The 19,642-nt window shown below is 40.3% G+C and overlaps 1 protein-coding gene across 1 annotated transcript in view; it reads left to right on the top strand.

Moving 5' to 3' along the window:
• The window catches only part of LOC125692341 (transmembrane protease serine 11E-like), a 42,290-nt gene extending 25,065 nt beyond the window's left edge, over positions 1-17,225 (top strand). Inside the window, 11 exon segments of the mRNA XM_048942725.1 lie at positions 1,270-1,361; positions 1,363-1,378; positions 7,031-7,154; positions 8,181-8,296; positions 10,020-10,087; positions 12,108-12,271; positions 13,237-13,275; positions 14,138-14,318; positions 14,555-14,820; positions 15,610-15,752; positions 16,162-17,225. Of these exon segments, the coding sequence (XP_048798682.1) occupies positions 1,288-1,361; positions 1,363-1,378; positions 7,031-7,154; positions 8,181-8,296; positions 10,020-10,087; positions 12,108-12,271; positions 13,237-13,275; positions 14,138-14,318; positions 14,555-14,820; positions 15,610-15,752; positions 16,162-16,323 (1,353 nt within the window). The 5' untranslated portion in view covers positions 1,270-1,287 and the 3' untranslated portion in view covers positions 16,324-17,225.
• Positions 17,226-19,642: the final 2,417 nt, after the last annotated feature.

Raw genomic sequence — 19,642 nt, 5'->3', positions numbered from 1 at the left:
GGGTCAGGTAATCATATGACATTTGATTCTTTACCCTCAAATTCTCACCCTCTAGCTAGTCTTTTGTCTACACTTCTCTTGGATACCTAGACTGACTCAATAAAAGTTTGCCATTATGGAATGGAAGTGCAGCTTGTAGTTAAAGTATTAAGAAACAATAACATGATGCATTATTAGTAACTGTACTTACTGAATTTCATAATAAATTATAAAGATACCCTGACTGAATCTAAATTATGAGAAGCTAAAACCTGTTGTTAGACTTTGGTTTGTACAAAAGAAGCTGACCTCCTTAAGAGGGCAGTACTCCAGTTATTTGTCTGTGGACTTGGTGTAAGGTAGAAGCAAAAGCTCCAGCCTCATAAGAAGTACTTGGAGCAGCATGTTTCCTAGCTGGTGATTTCTGAGCTACAGAGGAGTCAAATGAAGGCCATTCAGGAGCAGGGAAAGAATCCTTAGATGTTAGAAAATCTATTACAGCAAAGCAAAGAAAGTATCTGCCACATACACAGACCTCTTATTCTGATGTTCTGTCCTCTAAATTGGCTTCCTGGAACAAATCTGTGCATAAGGTTGTGTGGGCATATATGTTTTTGAGTGAATTTAGTAAAGTTAAAATTGAGTAAGATTGAGAAATGCTACCTTAGGTTAGTTTGTGCTTGTGGTAATTGACTTCCCAATTAACTTGCCATAACTAGCACAAGTAGAAATGCCTATGCAGACACAAATACCACATATAACCTAGAAGATTTTTTTTCCAGAATGTGGCTGGGAGGTCTCAATCAAAATCAACATCTAAGAAGCTATGAAAGACTTGTCCTCATAATAACAACTGCACTCAAGTTCTTATCTGGCCAAATAGTACATTTCAAGGCAGCTAGGGCAAATGCAACTGAGCCTTCATCAATACGCATCAGCTCTTTATCTGACCTCAGATTGAACACTGTCTCTCTAACACAAGCAACATTTTCATACTGGTCCTGACTATATTTTCTGTTTGTATGTTTGTTTTTCTTAATTATACCAAAGAAGGAAATGAGCTTTATATCCTCACAAAATTCTCATGTCTCTTCTGATTTGGGGTGTTGCAGGGCGTGTAGTTAATGCTCTGAAAAGGCTTTGGGATTCCTGGATGAAAGGTGTGATGAAAGAAGTGTACTGTTATTGTTTTAGGGGAGGAATCATGCTACTGGGTAAGCCTCTGTCACTGAGACTTGCTGGACTTGTTTGTTCTGACTTGCCTATGACTCCTTTCTTTCCTAATTCAAGCGATAAAGCCTCAAGTCTATGCTGAGATGCTGCGCAGTGTGTTGTGGAGTTCAGGACGGTACATCTCTCAGACAAAAGACCCTCTTCCTGACCTCACTGGTACTCAAAGGTGAGTGCTACAGCCATCTAACTTGCTACTTGGTAGTTTTGTGCAGCATGGCTATATAGCATATGGATTTTTTGGGCAATTTCTGGCTTTGACCAAGGTGGGGGTTGGAGAATGAATGGCTCTAGTTCTGAGCTAATTTCTGATTTGGGCTCCCTTCTATGCATCAGTAATCCTTATACTTCTCCCTTTCTCCTCACCCAAAACGCATTTGTTTTCCAAGAACTCCTTGGCTCCTCTATCAGTGGTAAGGCAAGGTGGTCCATGGCCACAGGGGGTTGTGGGGGGCAAGTGAGAGTTCTCTCACTGCGCTGTAACTCTGATCTACACTTCTTGCTGCTGCAGTTAACGTGTTGAAGTCCCAATTGCTGACAGCATGGTAAGTAGGTTGAAGTCGTAAAAGTAGCTTCTTGTGTTTCTGTTTACTTTAGTGGACTTTTTTGCAGTCAGTGAAGTGTTAATGTGTGCAGAATCCTCTTGGAAGTGAACCAAATCTTGTACCACACTGTTTCACCACCCTATCTTGGAATGAAAGTCAGGCAGAAAAAAACATGGATACTTTAACTACTTGTCTAGTATTTCACTACCGGAGTAATGTGAAAAGGGGAGGAATGGCAGACAGGGTTCTTTCCAGAAGCTGAAAATCAGAGACCTACTGCTATATTCTGAAACTGATGAACTAATAGAATAAGGTAGTAGCCTATGGCCAAAGTATAAAATGATGTAGAAGTTGCAGAACCATATTGTAAACTGATTGTGTTCAGTAGCCCAGTACTTAATTTCCCTTACACTATAGTGACCTCTCATACCTTCATGCAGGCTTTAAAGTCCTTTAGGATGTACCTTTTTAATTAGCCTAAAACTTGTTACAGAACAGGAGAATCTTTCCCAAGATGTTGGCTGTGACTGTCAATTACAGAAAAATGTGCTATTAATCAAGTTCATTTCAGTTGTTAGCCTTATGTCCCACATTTGTTTGTTGTACAAGTTATGTCCCACATACTTTGTTGTACAGGTATGGTAGGCAGCCTTTATCCAAATAATTATAGAACTTACAATCTCCTAAAAGCTATACACAAAATGGATGAGAGAAAGAAACAACAAAAATGTTTTGTGCTGATTGCAAAGTTGATTGAATAATCAGGGGAGACTGTATGAGCAGCATTATTTTTTTTATTGTCTTAGACTTTATGCCAGAGGCTAACTGCTGCTCTTGAATCTTGCTGAAAGACAAGCTGTTGTCTTTGCCTAGCTATAGAGAGTTCTTGAGAAGCAACAAGACCTTAGCAGAGTTGGGCAGTTAAGGGGAGAAGTAGAAGAAAAGCACTAGATTGATGTGATTGCTTATGGCAGAGGTGGGAGTTGCTACTGGTCTTCTGGGGTTAACCAGACATACTCTAGTTGCTGCCATTCCCAATCATCCTGCCAAAGAAGGTTGCTTCAGGGATATAGTTTAATGTTGCACTAACTGAGCCAGCAGGTAAGTTTGTTCAGTTGTCTTGTGAAACACCCCATTTCTATGAAGAGTAATTGGAGTGATTGTGGGACTGTGCCTGAATCCTAGAATGGAAAACTGGGCATGACTTAAGTATGAAGAGACCCTCATCTGCATGTTTGGAGACCATATTCTTTTCTGAGAGTACTGCAATATCATTGAGCAGGGATTGAACTAAACGTATTATAGGAAGACAATAGCAGATCAGATGGCAAAATGGAAGGGTTATAATCATATAACCCTATTCTATGCCAAACTTGGCAGAAAACTTTGAATAAATAGATGTTGCTTAAAAAAAAATCAAATATGTTAGATCCATTTGAAAGCAAATATAGGTAAGAAGTGCTATGAAGGCTTAGATGAAGAGATGAGAAAAAAATCAAGGGCAGATTCCTAAAACATAGTAGGGCAACCTTCCCTGCTTACCCAGTACCTAGACCCTTTTCTCAGGACATAGGTGGCAGTTTGACTTCCTTTCTTTGTCTGAACTGTTTTCCATTTAACATAGATCAGTTTTTTGGAATTGATGTTATTGAGGTAAAACACAGTAGTTCAACTAGAAGAGATGGCAACTTGAAATGCTATCCATTCTCTCATTGATTTTTGTAAGGAAGGTCAAAGTTGTACTCCAGTAAAATTTCAGTACAAATGTTTCATGATGTGTCAGTAACTATTAATATAGCTTTTTCTTGCTACATTTTACTTATTTTTAAAATATCTTAATCAGAGCTTATATATGTATAAACACACCTTTAATGTGTTTATACAGAACTAAGTTATTTCTAAAGTTCATTTGGATGGCTTTTTTCCATATGTGATAACTTTTTAGTCATCAAAATGCTTTCTTTGGTGCAGAACAAAGATGTGTAAAGTGTGAGAATAATAGTTCACGTTCCAGACCTAAATGAACTATGACAAGAGCTTGTCAGATGCTACAGTCACTGGATCATTGTGGTCTTCCTGGAAATGAAGTGTTTTTTAATGAGCACTGACTGCTAGAGGAGGTCTGGTATTAGTTCATAGTCCCTCTGAGAGTTTTGTTCTGAAACATTTTGCTGTATAGTACAGACCAAAAGCCTCCTGTTATAGACTGTGAGGAGGTAGTTTTCAGAGCAGGGAGAGGACTCAGCCTTCCAAGTGGAGATCTCTCAAGGATGACTTTTGAGGAAGTAAGGTTATTTTCATGCTCTCACTTAAGTGGCTGCTGTGCTGAAGGGTAAGTGTATTGGTGTTTCCTGAATTCTCTTGGAATTCTCTCCTGAGAATGAAATGGCAGGTTGCTGTAGTTTGGACAGTAAAATAATAATAAAAATATATATTGACGTATGTTATAAGGAAAAGATGCATCTGTTAAGTGAAGGTGATCAGATCATCTCTGCCTCTGCATTCTTTGGCACCACAGAGGAGTCACTGTTTCTTTAGCCAAGGGTGCGTAGTAGGGTGGAGCAGAGTTTTCTTGGTGACTGAAGCCTAGAGAAGATCATGCAGAATTTTGATTGCTGAACATAGGGGTCCACCTGCCACTGAACTATTTAACTACAGAGACAGCAGTCCAAGGCACAGGAATCCTTGCCAGATGCTTATTCTTGTAAAGCATGAGACTCCTGCACTTCATGATACAATAGCAAAAAGACTAGAGGAGTGAAGGAGCTAGTTGATGGTGTAATATTTGATTACTGACTGAATGTGCGGAGTGGATGTAATCTGAACAAGAGCTGGCTCTTCCTAACATCGTAGTCAGCCTTGTGCTGCTTCAGTGCAAGCAGTACGTGCTTAGTGCTGCCTGTACTCAAGTTTTACTTCAAAGATTATAACTGCTTTTGGGACAAATAAGGCCATCTTTTCTCTGCTGTCTGATTCCTGGAATGGATGACTAAAGATTATTTCTTTTAAAGCTCTAAACAGAGAGTTTCTCCTTCCCAATGCCTTTGCACAGCTGGTGACCTGCAGGTCTGCTGCTGAAGTGAACAGAGATGGTAGATGGTGCTTGCTTATCTAGGTCCTGCACTTGAGTAGCACAGCTGAAGGATGTATAGTGGAAGCTGTAAGCATGAGGAGGTGGTGGGATGTGGCATTTTAACTCCACAAGTGATTTTTCTTGTCCCAGTTCTTTCTTTAGCAAGGTGGTGATAAGAGCATCCTTCTAAAGAGAGGAAAATGGGATTTGAAGAGGTGTTTCTGCTTTAGTTTGTATGTCTATATACAAAGTAACAACCTGTGTGAATATAGAGATTTATTAAGTGCTTCCTTTAAACTATTTTCTTAAGACTGAATACTAGGTGCCACTGCAACTCGGAGATTCCATAGGAAGCAGTCTTGACTAGCTCAGACTTTGAGGCAGCTCTCACATGCTCTGCAATCTGCTTTGCACAGACCTTCCAACAAAAACTAAGCCTATCTAGTGGAAAGACAGGTAGATTTGCAGAAAACGTTTGCAACAAAACTTAGCAGTGAACAATACCTGTTTGAGAGCATAAAAATTTTCCTGCTTCCCTTCCTAAGAAACACTCTGGGATATGTACCAACATTCACTAGCTAAAACCAAGCTTTTGGGAGAGGAGATTACTGTGTGAGTTGTTTTCAACTACCCCTTCTTGCTGAACACCTCTGTGTGCAGACATCTCAGCTGCTTTTGTGGCTTTACCATTTATTTTTTTCTTTTCCTAATTTGTGTTTCCTGCCTTGCCTTCCTCATAGCTTTGCTCAACTTTCTCACCCTTAAGGTGGAGTGTAGAACTCCATTCATGCTCCCCTGACTTCACTATTCTTTGCTGTCATAGGTTTGTGCACTGTGCCTTTACCTTCACTCTGGTCTGTCCTCTGAGTGCACATCTTAAGCTACTGGCAGGTTTTGCTGTTATCCTGCTCTGCTGGCTCAGTTTTGCTTTCACTGTGCTGCCTTGTTACTCCATGGTGAGAAAACGTGAACCCTCCATCTATCTGTCTGCTCACTACTCCTCCTTTCATCTCAGGTGTTGTTCAGAAATGACTATGCCAAAGGCCTGAAGAGGGGAGTATAACATCAAGTGTGTCTGACCCACAATGCAAATGCAAACCTGGTTTAGTGGAGGCTAAGTGCCTCCTCCTCAGAGCTTGCTATTGCTGTGTTTCACCTCAGTCACTTTGAGGAATTATTCCACATGTTCTTCTAACAACTTATACTAATGCCAACCACAATGTAGAGACTCAGTGCATGGCTTGACAACGAGTACATAGCACACTGTAGAATTACTAGGGCTCTGAAATAATGGCAGTTAAGGCTTTGCATCATTATACAGCAACATGAGCAAAGATGCAGTTTTCCTAGTGTTCTCTTGCCTAAGGTGGCACAAGAGGAAATGGAAGGAAGAGGCTCATTCTTCCTTTATCCACATGTGAATCAGATTCCCAACCTTTTCTCAGGTCTGTTGTTGGCTTTTACTGTGTCACTAAGACTGGGTCTTGTTGCCATGTATTGACGTGTTAGTAGGTTTTTCTATTCTCTGTCAGATTGTCTGGCAGGAGCCACAACACTGTCTCTTGCAATGTATGCATGCTTTTGATGAGAAGAAACCTAAACCCGGTAGGAAACCAATACGTGTTACTACTCATAACAATGAAAAATAACTCAAAACTGTGTTTTATGGCATCTCTTATATCTCAGAGTGCAGAAGTTACCACATCAGCCAGGAATTATTACAGTCAAGTTCAGTTTAAGCACCTGTCTAGGCAGCCAACTGTACTTGAAATCTGTGTAATATTTCTTGATGGGAAATAGTCTCTACTAGAGATACCTGCACTATACTTCAGGCTTTTCTCAGAGATGGATTTGAGGTAATAAATAAAGGCAAGTTAGGACACAGGAAATTCTTACTAAATATAAGGAAAAAAGCTTTTGCCGTGAGGAGGGTGATCACAGACTGAACCAGGATCCTGAGAGGCTATGGGATCTCTGTCCTTGGAGATACTAAAAACCTGATGAAGCTTGTGGAAACCTGCTCTAATGGGAGCCTGTTTGAGAAGTTCAGACCCCTAGCATTCAGGGGCCTTTCCAACCTACCTGCTTCTGTGAGTCTGTGTCAGTGAGCTGAGTTAAGCTGGGCCAGGTACAGTTTTGCTCGGGATGTGCTATTGTGTTTTTAACAGAGTTGAATTTTTACATATTTTCTTTTCCAATGCAGATATTGACTCAGATGGACTCAGGAGGGAGGAATGTGAAGCCATGGAAGATAGCTGTCATCGTTGTGTCAGTGATAATTGGTCTGGCCCTCATCATTGGCTTGATTTCTTATTTTTTGTGCCATTGTAAGTGGATTATTTTGTTGTCTTGAGTATCTATTGTGTTTTGCTTGTTGTTGTAGTCCTGCCAGGTGATTTAATTATGAAATCCACTGAGGGTATAGAATCTGCATGGGAACTTATTAGATCCTGTTAAAGTCCTGTATTGACTGGAAATCCTTAAAGAATACTTAAAATATCACTTACTTGAATGGGGATTTAAAGTTTGTCCATTCTTCATTTTGTCTTGCCCTGCTACCTTCATGGTTATCCATGGTTAGGCAATAATTGTGTGTGTTGTGTGGAAGCTCAGAAGTATGTGTTAACACTCAGATGATGTATGTATAGTAATCTTGGTCTTGAACAAGATTTGCAGAAACAATCTGGTACACCACTACAAAAAGAGAGAGGCTTGAGTTTTCTGGAGTCCTGATTGCCAAGGACTCTGTTTTAGTAGTAATTGAGGGATGTCACTCTGTTCCCAGTCTACTGCAGGCAGGTGAGGGGTTTTAAAATTAAATCCTGCTGTGACAGAACTAGTTGTGTTGCTGTCTTTGCTCACCAAGATGCAGCAAGGCCATGGATAATCATAGGATGCTAGACAATGTAGTGGCAGAGCTGTAGCTTATTTTTGCAAATAGCTTTTTGCTAATTCACTATTGTAAGGGCCATCAGCCTTTACCCAAGAGACAGATTTTAAACGTAACCCCAGCTGCTGAGTGAATGTCAAACTGCTCTGCAAGGGCCACCTGCCTTTGAGGGGCAGGAATATGCCAGAAGGCATCTAGTCTGATGGTCCTCAAAGAAGATCCATAGTGGATGTAATTTAGAGCTGCTTTGGAAGGTTGTAAGGGTGGAGGTAAGTCCTTAGCTGTGTGGTGTGGCAAGATGTCCCGGATCCCCCTTGCCTCACTGTGCTGTCCAGAGTTTGGCCACAGCTGATAGTGATGCAACCAGAGTCTGGCAGTCTTGTGCCATGTCCTGCACAGAGCTATGCGTGTCTGATTCATACTGAAGGAATGAAGCAACTTGTCCTCTTCCTCTCTTATGCAGATGAGGATCGATATTACAATGCAACTTTCCTTATCACCAATGTCCCATATGACCTTCAGTATGGAAGGCAAACGACGGAGGAATTCAGATACCTGAGCCAAGAGATTGAAACCATGGTAAACTAAATTGTTTCTCTGTCTCTATCTGGCCTATGGTGAAGAGTCCTACAATTATGTGGTTAGAAATAAGTCAGGGGTGATTGTGCTTCATGCTCATGTACCTAGATTATGTAGACTATATCAGGCTATTCCAAGGGCAAAAGATGGAGAATTAAACATTGGAATAAGTGGAGTCTCTTCTCTGGCTCTGCCATTCACCTGTGTTTAGTGATTTAGACTATCCAGTCTGCTACTGCCAACAGAGAAACTGTCAATGACAATGTTAAATTTTAAACACTTGGGAAATAGGGGAGATTGCTGGGGTTGAAGAACTCTATTGGAAGTCTGTCGTGCATATGGCTCTCAATGTCATGGTGTCTGCATGCCTTGCAATTTTTCTATGGTACCTATCTTTCCAAATCTTATACAGGCAGCCTGGTGGTGGTTTTGCTGCTTAGAGTGGTTGGGAAAAACAGCACAGTGTGATCAAGGCTGAGCTCATCAGTATTAAATGTTTAGTTCTCTTAGAAATAATCAGGATTTAGATGCCTAACTACTATTACGAGCTTAGTGGTTTTGCCACAGTTGCACAGGACTTGCAAAGAGAGCAGTGAATGATCCTGTACACCCTTACACCAAATCAAGGAGGATTTGGAAGCAGTCGTGGATGTATCAGCGCAGGAATAGCATTCAACTGGTGAAGGATGTTCTTCACTGGTTGGTGACATGGATTCTGCCCTAGCAATTCCAGTGCTATTACTTATTGTACTTAGATCTGGGCACAAAAATTGCAGGTCAGCCCTATTAAATAAGGACTATACTGTGGAAATCAGTAACTAAAAGCTCAACTGCCCAGCAGAGGAACAGTTCAAACTCTGTGATGCAATGTTCCAGTTGGGTCTATATAGGGTATAAAACTAGAGCTGTAAGAGGTTGTTTGCCCTGCACATGCATACTGGCAGCCATACTGTTGCTTAGCATAGCTTTCTTTTCCTTTCAGCCAAGGCACTAGAAAACTAGGGTGGTACAGGAAAGAGACAAATTGCTTCTAAGGTGCACAAGGTACAGTAAGAAAGGCTTATATGGAAAAAATAGCAAAAGCAGTCTTGGTAACTTATTTAAAGCAGGAAGTTGGGACTGCATGTCTTTCTGGGAGCTGCTATGTGATTTGGCTCAGAACAAATTCACCCTAGATCATAAAATCAGACAGTTCATCCCCATTGTCTCTTGTCCTGTCACTGGACACCATTGAAAAGAATCTGACTCAGTCTTCTATTCAACCTTCTTAGTCATCTTCCAATCATCTTCATGTCCTCCCCAGTCATCTTCTGACTCTAGCTTTCAACAGGGAGTGTTAAATTCCTTGTTGCTGCCTCTGCACTCAGGAAGGAGGAATTATACAAGCAGTTCTTCTCTGCTCCACTGTAAACTTGTCAGCGCTGTCTTTTAAATATTACTGTAGTGGTAAAAAGACCTTGCTGTGCGCAAGCAGATAGTAAGCATGTGTGCTGTCTGTTCCAGCAACCCTGCAATTGGAAAGGTGCCTGGAGAGTATGACAGATTTGCTAACTCGACTGTTTATTTTAATTCTGCAATCTCCAATGGAAGTTCAGCAGTAGCTCTGATATAGAAATGGGGCTCCAAAGGCAGTTTTTGTATATTAGGGGTTCACAAGACTGTTCCAGTTTGAGAGGATGCATGTATTACAGGTGTATTTTGATATACTTTTTTCCTTTAACAGATGTCTAAAGTATTTAAGGGGTCCTTTCTGAGCAGCAAGTACATTAGATCCCATGTTGTCACTCTAAGGTAAGTAACGTGAAGGTCAGAAAAAAGCAGAAATGGGATTAATATAATTCCTTCCTACTCCTTGACCACATGGAATGTACATGGTTGCTTATGCTTGGATCACACTAGCTGGATACCTGAAGTCTTGGCTTGTTATCACTTCCCTTCAGAACTTTCAACATTTTTGAGGGCTTACACTACTTCGGAGATCAGCAAGGAAGAGAAAATTGGCCATATACTTCTACAGATTGATTACCTGAACACTAGTTCTTTGTGGCTGTGATGCAGTAAATGAATGAAAATGAGGTGATCCCAGCTTTTGCTGCTAGTTAAGTGCTTGAGTGATCCAGTCAGCTCTTTATTCCACATCATGTTTTCCGTAGAAACTCAAGCTGGTATTTACTGCCCTGCATGGTGTATGGCAGGAGGTGACTATTCTCCCCCATCTTAGCAAAGATGTGAAGGAATAAATTCCAGTGTGAGGTATCTGCAGAGAGAAAAAAGGAGGCAAGTCTGAGACATGAATACGGAGGTTCTGTGAGACTTTATAAGTCTCCCTTCTCCATGCATGTATTTCTGCCAGTGGTAAGAACTGTCACTTGATTTGGGTTTGGAGTAATTACATTTCTGTAAGGCACAAATCTGCTGTGGAATATTTTTCCCTGAACAGTGAAGAATGCCATGCTTCCTGCAAATGTGCTTTTCCACAGCACTTTGGGACTCTCTTACAATCATAGAAAGGCTTGGATTAGAAGGTACCTTAAAGACCATTCAGTCCAGACTCCCACATTTGCTGTCCATTGCCCTGTCCAACCTCGGATGGGGCCTTTGAACATCTCTGGGACATCCACAGCTTCACTGGGCAACAGCTCCACTGCCAACACCCTCTGTGTAAAGAATTTCCTCTTGTCGTCTATTCTAAGTCTCTCTTCATTTTTTTTCAAAAACTGTTCCTCCTTGTCCTATCGGCAGTGAATCACATAGAAAGTCTCTCTTGCTGTTGCCTGTGTCTATGTGGTTATTTCTTTAAGCTGCTTGACATTTTTTTTCCACTGCTGGTTTCTTCTGTAAACCTCCCATACTCCGTTGTATAGTCAATGAATACTAAGATGTTATAATTATGAAAAAAAACAAGAGTTTGGCAGAGCAGATTATAATAACAAAAAGAGGATAGAAAGCTTACCTACATTCTGGACTCGCTGCAAAACTCCAGAGGAGAGGGATCTTCAGAAGAAATCCTTTCCTACTGTTAGTCAGCTCTTAAATGGGTCTAGGAGAGGTGGAGCTGGGCTCTACCCCTTCTGGCAGCACAGGTGAATTGCCTTCACCTGTGCTACCATGGCTGACTCACTGCTCGCCTCAGGTGATCAATCAGAAGTTCAGGCTGTGATTCAGCAGTTCCCATACATTCGTATTAACTGAAATTATAGATTTTCAGTAGACTTCAAGCAACCTCTTTACTTTTTAGGCTGACTGAACAGTGCGCTGGCTATAAACTTTCACTGGAGACACCTTATTTCACGCAACTGAGCACTGAATCAGCTTACCTGCATCTCTGCTGTCTTTGCGTCTAGGTTTCTTTTGGTTTTCCTTTGAACTGTTTGTCTAAAATATTGGGCTTCATATTTTATACTGATATTAAGTGATCATGCCTTGTTCTGATAACATAAATCATTAAGATTTTTTTCTCTGGATCCAAAGGAACTTTCTCATAAACTGACAAGTAACTTAAAAGTAAAGGAGTATCAGAAGACCTTTTCAATTTCTGTAGGTCTAGACTAAGCTGCATAGACTCTAAAGGGAGTGATCCTTCCTCTCCTCCCAGAAGATTCTCTCTGATCACTGTTATAGTATAAACCAGGCCTTTTGCTGCCTGCTAACATACATCATCCTACCTTGCTTGTGTACAGCTATGATATTCATTCTGCACATCAGTGCAGACCAGACCTGTTCCCATATAAGGAAGGTAGACATCACAAAGAAGGTCACAGAGGCTTAGTGGGCAAAGAGATGACGCCACCTTGTTTATGTTGGTTTGCAGCCCAGATCCTGGTGGAGTGCTTGTATCTGTTGCTCTGGTATTTAAATTTGCCTCAGCTGACAGTGAGACAACAAGCTGGAGTCATGTCTACAGTGTGTTACGTAGAAGACTTGAAATAAGCTCAACGTTCTTGAATGTTGACCAGTCTACCATTAAACTCACAGGCAAGTGGCTTAGATTTTTGTTTATAGCTTGGAATTTGTTCTTCATACTTTCCTCATTCAGCGTGATGAGTTTCACTTAACTATGCAAATATATGTGATTTCTATTTCCTTTTCATTTTTCAGACTTGGGGTATGGGCAGGCCATATTGCCATACTGGCTAGCAGCCCAGGAGCCTGAAAGAAGTAGTAGCATTAAGAGAGCTAAGACACACTGATACCCAGTTTTATATATATAAAACTGTTCTGTGCATTAGAAGTTCTGTGTTCATTGAAAAAAGACCCAACTTTGTAACCCAGGTTCACAGATTACTTTGTTAAGGCAGACAGTGAATTGAAGAGAAATCTGTGTCACTAGGTTCTTAGATATGAAGTCCTCAAGCTGTTTAAAAAATGCAAGGCTGAGATGGTTCCTTTCTCCATCATCTGTCATTTCCTTTGCATATTTGCCAGATTGCTGTAGCAAGCATTAATAACCAAACATTCCTTGTACACTAATCTTCTCACAAAAGTCTGTCATTGTTTACCACCGGAATCTGTCAGTGGGTTGTTTTGTAGGGAAGAAATCAATAACATTACAGTTTAGCTCCAGTCAAGCCCAGTACTGAGGATCTATGACCACCTTGCCATAATGAATGTCAACATAGTCATACAGGCTTTAGTATCACATAGGTTCCAGTACATGCAGATGTTATTTGAGCCTGTTTGGTGAACTACTGCTTTTCTTTCTTAGCTTTAAACAAACAAAAAAAAAGTATCCTTTAGCCTTCCAGTTTGAGTGAGGAACCAGAAGCATAACAGAACTTATTTAGTAGAGCGAAGTACTCTTTTTACCGTACTATTATTGCAAGCAGCAGTACAAGTAATTTCATTTGCTTGCTGGATATAAGCAGTTTGTCTCAAATCTCATATGGATTTCACATAGCATTGTGAAATATCCTCAGTGTATTTTTTGTTTTTCATTTCAGAATTGAATAAGGAGAATGGAGATAACCTTATAAACAACTGTAAGTACAAATGTTTTATAGAAATCATCAAGGGACTTAGTGCCATCAGTACAGTGTTTATAAGATTTTTAAGCTTGAGATGCAAGTTGAAAAATAACTTTTTAAGCTACTAGAACAATAGCTAATTCATGAGCCAGAGAAGATTTTAGCTTTTTTTTTTTTTTCTTTTTGGAGTTTTGCTTGCTCTGCAGTGTTTACGCTTAGCCCACCACCATCAAGTTGGATTGCCTTTAGTTTTGGCTATGGTAAGAAGATGAGTTGCTCTCAGTGAGCTTTGCATGAGGACTGCAGCTGTTGTGAGCTGAAAATCTTTTTGGATGAGAGACTGTTACCCAATACAACTAGCAAGACTGAAAAAATCAGAGCATTAAAATGTTGTCCAAGTTGTGTCTTCCAAACATTCTGTACATGTAGCGCTAAGGAAAGTCCTAGCTTTCTCTGAAAATGGTCATGACAGATCTTTTTTTCTGCAAGACAATCTGTTGTCTGCAAAGCTCTTGTTTAGAACTTTTCTTTGTTGTATATGCATCCATTCCTGCCTCTGCCCTAAGCTGGTAAGCTGTTCTCTCTACAGGTATATAGCCTTCCATTGCCATGGAAGTTCACTGCTTTGTGTTTCTGACAGCTAGTAATATTTCTACCAATGTTCATTTACATCATATCTATCCTGAGACCCTTGTGACCACAGCACCTAATTTCTCTGCTCTTGAAGGCACTGCTTTAGGTGGAGGCTGTCTCTTGACAGCTCTTCCCTGTTGTGCCTGTGCCAGCAGCCATATGGGCCTCCCCAGTAGGCAGACCCTGGGTTTCCTCAATCAGCTAACACAGCTGCCTTTGTTTTGCTTTGGGGTTTTTTGGACAGTCTGTGGAGTACGAAAGGAGGGATTCTCCTTCACAGGAGTGGAAAGAATAACAGATGGACAACGTGCGCAGGAAGGAGAATGGCCATGGCAAGCTAGTATTCAGCTTGATGGGACACATTACTGTGGTGCCTCAGTGATCAGTAATACATGGCTAGTGACTGCAGCCCATTGCTTTAAAGCGTAAGTTATCAGCACCTTTCTGATCTTGTAAGCCCTACAACTTATGAGTGCTCTGATAAATCTACTCTGACTTTTCATGAACCGCTAATGTCTTTATCTGCTGGAAGACAATGAAGTTTGGCTCTTCTCTGTTCTGTAGACCAAGCTGACCATGTTGTATTTTTCTTAAACAGAAAGCTGTGTTTCTGTGGAAATCTTTTTTGTGTGTTTGTGACATAATTGCCAATGTTTTTCAGAGGAAGAGAACCTCGGAGATGGACTGCCAGTTTTGGAATTCTGTTGAGGCCTCCAAAACAGAGAAGATATGTCCGAAGAATTATCATTCATGAAAAATACAATAGCCTTGTCCCTGATCATGAGTATGATATAGCTCTTGTGGAACTTGCCTCCTCTATTGAGTTCACAAGTGATGTGCACAGTGTCTGTCTTCCTGAAGCATCTTACATATTAAAAGATAATACTTCCTGTTTTGTCACAGGTTGGGGAGCTTTGAGGAATGATGGTGAGTTTCTCTTCACTCCCTGTGGAGGCTTCCTTTCCCCTCAGACATGTCTAACAGGACTACTGTTGATTTTATGACTTTGATTCATTTTGCACTGGTGGACTTAGTTTCTTGGAGTTGTTTTGATCGATGGCTTGGAATTTAGGGGAAAAACTCCTGCAGCATATTTTTATAGGATTAAGAGCAGCTTTTTTGTTGGTGCATGCATCCAAGTGGTCAAACGCATTCTGTTCTCCATTCTCACTGGCCTAGTCCTCTGACCTGAGCTAAGACAAACCTTTCAGTTATGTCTGTCACAGATCTGTCATAAATTTTTGTCAGTTAATCTCTTTGATCCTAATTCAGGCTTCAGTTCATCAAATGGCTCAAATGAGCTTGATTCAAATTGGCCAATGTCACTGAGATTAGAGATGATGAGACTAATTGTGTTAGTAGGAGAGCAATTTGAGCTATAAGATGTAGTTCATGATAGACTCTTGAAATGTATAATAATGGTCTAACTTGCTTTGCAGTTAATCAAATGGGTATTTCTGTTGGCATCAAAGATACACAATAAAGCCAATCGCTGAATTGAACGTTGAAATGTACAAAAATCCCTTTGCCTGTTATGTTAAAGACCATCAATTGAGAGAGAAAGATGGGAAGAAGTTGTGTTTGGGATGAGTGGGTGAAAGACTTTGGGCAAAAATAACTTTATTTGGACATTCTTCAGACAATGGCAGGAAGGCTCTAGGAAAGCCTGACTACTCCTAATCCTTGCATATCTTAGAATGCCACTTTTTCTTCTAGGCCCTAGTGTTAATCAGCTTCGACAAGCAGAAGTAAAAATTATTAGCACTGCAGTTTGTAATAGACCACAAGTGTACGCTGGAATGATAACACCAGGGATGTTGTGTGCTGGATACTTAGAGGGACGGGTGGATGCTTGCCAGGTAAGTCTCATCTTAAGAAAGAAGAAATAGGTGGGATGGAAAGTGACTTTTCCTAGAAATAATAATAAGTAAGATTCTCCCATGGTGTCTTTTGTTTATGGGGTTCAGGATCTTCAGAGATGTAAATTAAGAGCTTCATTGCTTCTAGGTTGTGATCTGCACTTAGATGTTTATTGTTTTTTGTTGTTTTTTTTATAGCATGCTTTTGAGAGAATGCAGATGTAATGGTCTAGGATAGGAGAGACTGTAGTAGATACAGGCTGTCAGCCTCTGTCCTCTCAGTAAACTTATAGCTGTGATCTAGAGAAAAGTCTCAGTCTGTTGTAACATAACAATATGATGTTCCCTGCATTAGTGAAGTGAATGTTGTTTGCTTTTTGTTCCCGTCTGCTGACGTTTTTCTCCTTAGGGTGACTCTGGTGGGCCACTGGTGAAGGCAAACTCCAGAGGAATCTGGTATCTCGTGGGAATAGTGAGCTGGGGTGATGAATGTGGCAAGGCAGATAAACCAGGAGTGTACACACGAGTGACTTTTTATCGAGACTGGATTGCTTCCAAAACCGGCATCTGAAACCTGCAGTTAAGTTTTGTGGGCTGTGTGAAGGGCTATTCCTCTAACACGTTCTGCTCTGTGGTTACCCTCTAAACAGCTTCTGCCTTGGCACGTGATGATGTATCAAGTGCTGGCAAGCATGGAGTAGTCTAGGACTCGAAATTGGTTTGGCTTACAACCGGAAAAGAATGAACTCAATCATGTGACACAGCAGTTTGTTCGGGAAGTACTCTGTCAAAGGGGCAAAGACTTTGGTTTCTGTGCAGGATAGAGACCCTCTTCTCTGTGTCCAAATCTTATGGCTGCTACTTTGTGGGCCAAGCATGAGCCCACAAATCCATTTACCAGGATCTTAAAAACAGTTGCAACTAAAATGTGACCCATCCATTTTCTGTTTGCTTCTAAGGCCCTGCCTGTCTGTAGACCAGCTACCATTGAACCCATGACTTTAAGACTGCTGTGCTTTTTTCCTGCATTGTTCCATGGAGCATGTATATGCTAATAATGAACAGAAGATGGCTTAGAGAAATTTCATTTCCTAGTATCATGTCATACAGTTACCTAAGTGAACTCAGAAGTATTTTTTTCTGTGTTGTCCTGAAAAAGCGATCGCTGAGAAAAGCCAGCTTCTATGCACCGCCCTTGAATGTGTTCACTTCCTGCTTCTTATGAAGAGCCCCTACTACAGCATTTGCCATGAAAGTGATTTCTGGACTTGAGATCAAGTAGTACTTAGTGTTCACACTAGTCTATTGTTTTACATAAATATCTGACTGAATGAAATTCCATTTTAAAACTTTCCATGTTGTATTGTTTTTAATAAAGTCCTAAGCTCTTTTGTTCTTGGCAATGTTCATATGGTTGTTACAAACCTTCACAATCTCCAAAACATGCTTATTCTCATGAATGGTGTCCTCAAGTCTTATTAATATAGAAAAGTTCATGTGTATGTCTTCAGTTATGTTAAAAAAAAAAAAAAAAAAAAAAAAGTTGTGGTGGAAATATCTTATCTACATGTCTACTTCAGAACTAAGAATGAGCCATAAGTCAAAGTAAAGATCTTTTTCCTGTCAGGAATTAATGCCTGTGTGTTATTGATTAGACCATAGATAGCCTATCTGATCTCATGAATTTCACAGTCTCTCTACCTTCATTTTCAGGAGCTGATGTTTCTCAAACTTTCTATACCCTAGAAGTGGAATGTGCCTACTTTTGATGAAGATGCCTTCCTTAATGCATCTGCAGAGTATTTCTAATGTTTTATTCTGGTTGCTAGTATGAGCAACAGTGAGTGATCTTAATTGCTAGATACAGGAATTACTCTTTTGCTTCTGATGGTCAGCAGAGGAGAAGAACTCAGCAAAGGAAATAGTAGCCACATTGCCAACAACCAAAGCTGATCCAGTGTGGCAGACAAGCCAGGTCAGAAAAGATGAGCAAAGAAGCATCTTCATAGTTAAAAGTTTTTGGCATCTTCAAAGTTAAAAGATCTGGGGATAGGAGGCCCTCACTGATTATACTCTTAGAATTAAAGTGTTGTCCAAATTCAGTACAGGTCAGTTAACATCATCAGTGTTAATACTAGGAATCTTTGCAGCTTGCTTTAAGCCCTGCACAGCAGAGCTGCAACCCATCAAGTGTATGGAATTGTTTTATTACACATCCTGTGATTTAGGTGCCTGCAAGCACAGTGAACTATGGTTTGTCTTTACTGGAGGTGTGGGGTGTTTGGACTCTCAAAAAAGATTTGTATGAAGGAGAAGGTTCTGAGGCTGTTGTTCTGTGCTTGTGTATGTTGTGAAGACCCAGCATTTAAAATGTCCTTTTTAGGAAGCTTTCAGTATGGAATGCTGTGTGATCCAAAAATAAAAGTTGGGTGGCCTAAGTTTTAGGAGGGGAATAAGAAGTATCAAAGTGGTTCCATAGGTTTGAAGCAGAGAAATCTCATTTCAGTGCCTTAAGCAGAACTTGAATTTGAATTATATTGCCTTTATATTATGCATGACGAATGTAATAATTTTATTATTTTTTGGCTGGTAACTATACCTAGTCAGTGAGTTACCTTGAAGAAAAGCATTATTATAAGACTGCAGGACTTTTCAGTTCCCAAAGCACTTCAGATTTGGGTTTTTAAAGGACAAATTTCATTTTAATTCAGGAACATATTTTTAGACCTGCAAATCTCAGCTTTTTCACTGTTTTCCAAAAAACAGGTAAGTAGATGTCCAAAGGATTTCTTTTTAACTTTTGAACTTTCTAGTTGTGCTTGAATAAAATGAGAAAGTGTTAAGCATTTTTTTCTGTGCAGAGGGCTTCTATGAGTGTAATCCTTCCAAGTAGTGCACACAAAGCTGAAAAAGTGAACTCTGTGTTTGCTTTGATTTTCCAGGTTCTGAGAATCCAGCTGGAGAGATCTAGTACATGATTCACCTTAATGCTGAGCACCAATGCAGGGTTGCCAGGAGAGGGGCTATAGAGGAACAGACACCTACACAGTGTGTGTTCTGGGAGCCTTTTTTTGGATTCCAGTTTTCATCATAGCAGCTGGAACAAGTTTTCTGTCTGGTCTCTCAAAGCAGTGTGGTTTGCTTGCTCTTGACTATGCAAAGCAGTATAAATGAAAATGCAATAAAGTCACTTCAAAGAATGCCCATCATCCACAGGAATGCTGGTACAGATGGACCTGATGGATCCAAATCCCTTTTGTATGGCCAAATCACAATGATGTCAGCATTGTCGAGCTTTTCCTGAGAGCAACTGCAGAAACCTGAAATAATGTAGGCAGTAAAAACGTTGTTTGCTTTAGGTTGTCTAGCAGATTCATATTTTTTTCTAATTTGAAGTCTTAAATTTTTATGAAATCACAAGATTTATCTGTTTTCCACTATGTTTTTGTTTGGAATTATCATCAATGAGATGCATCTAACTATGTTATCAGACATGGCACACAGGAACATAATTTATGTATTAATTTAATAAAAACAGTTAAAAATGTCTTCTCTCCCATGTATTTGTTAATTTCCTATGTCATGGCAAACAACTGTGAGCTAGGGACTGATCTGTTTTACAGCACTGCAGTGATTCTGTACTGTACACTTATGTACTGGCTTTTATGTGGTCCTTGACCATCTGTCTTCATTGATGTGTATGAGAAGTGTTGCTGTGCTCATTTGTACAGGGCTTAACCCACCTGCCCTAAGGTTACCCAGTTTTGCATGCATTCAGGCAAAAGCAAGGTCATGTGTCAGCCACTAGAGGGTGAATCGTCTTGTCTAAGAGCCTTAATCTCTTAGCTACTCGTGTTGCTCTGTTTCAGCTCAGCGGAGGGAATCAGGAG

The sequence above is a fragment of the Lagopus muta genome, chromosome 4 (assembly GCF_023343835.1).
Source record: "Lagopus muta isolate bLagMut1 chromosome 4, bLagMut1 primary, whole genome shotgun sequence".
In the NCBI taxonomy this organism is placed as follows: Eukaryota; Metazoa; Chordata; class Aves; order Galliformes; family Phasianidae; genus Lagopus; species Lagopus muta.
Note: the sequence above shows the minus strand (reverse complement) of the source record. Positions and strands in the feature narration are given on the sequence as shown.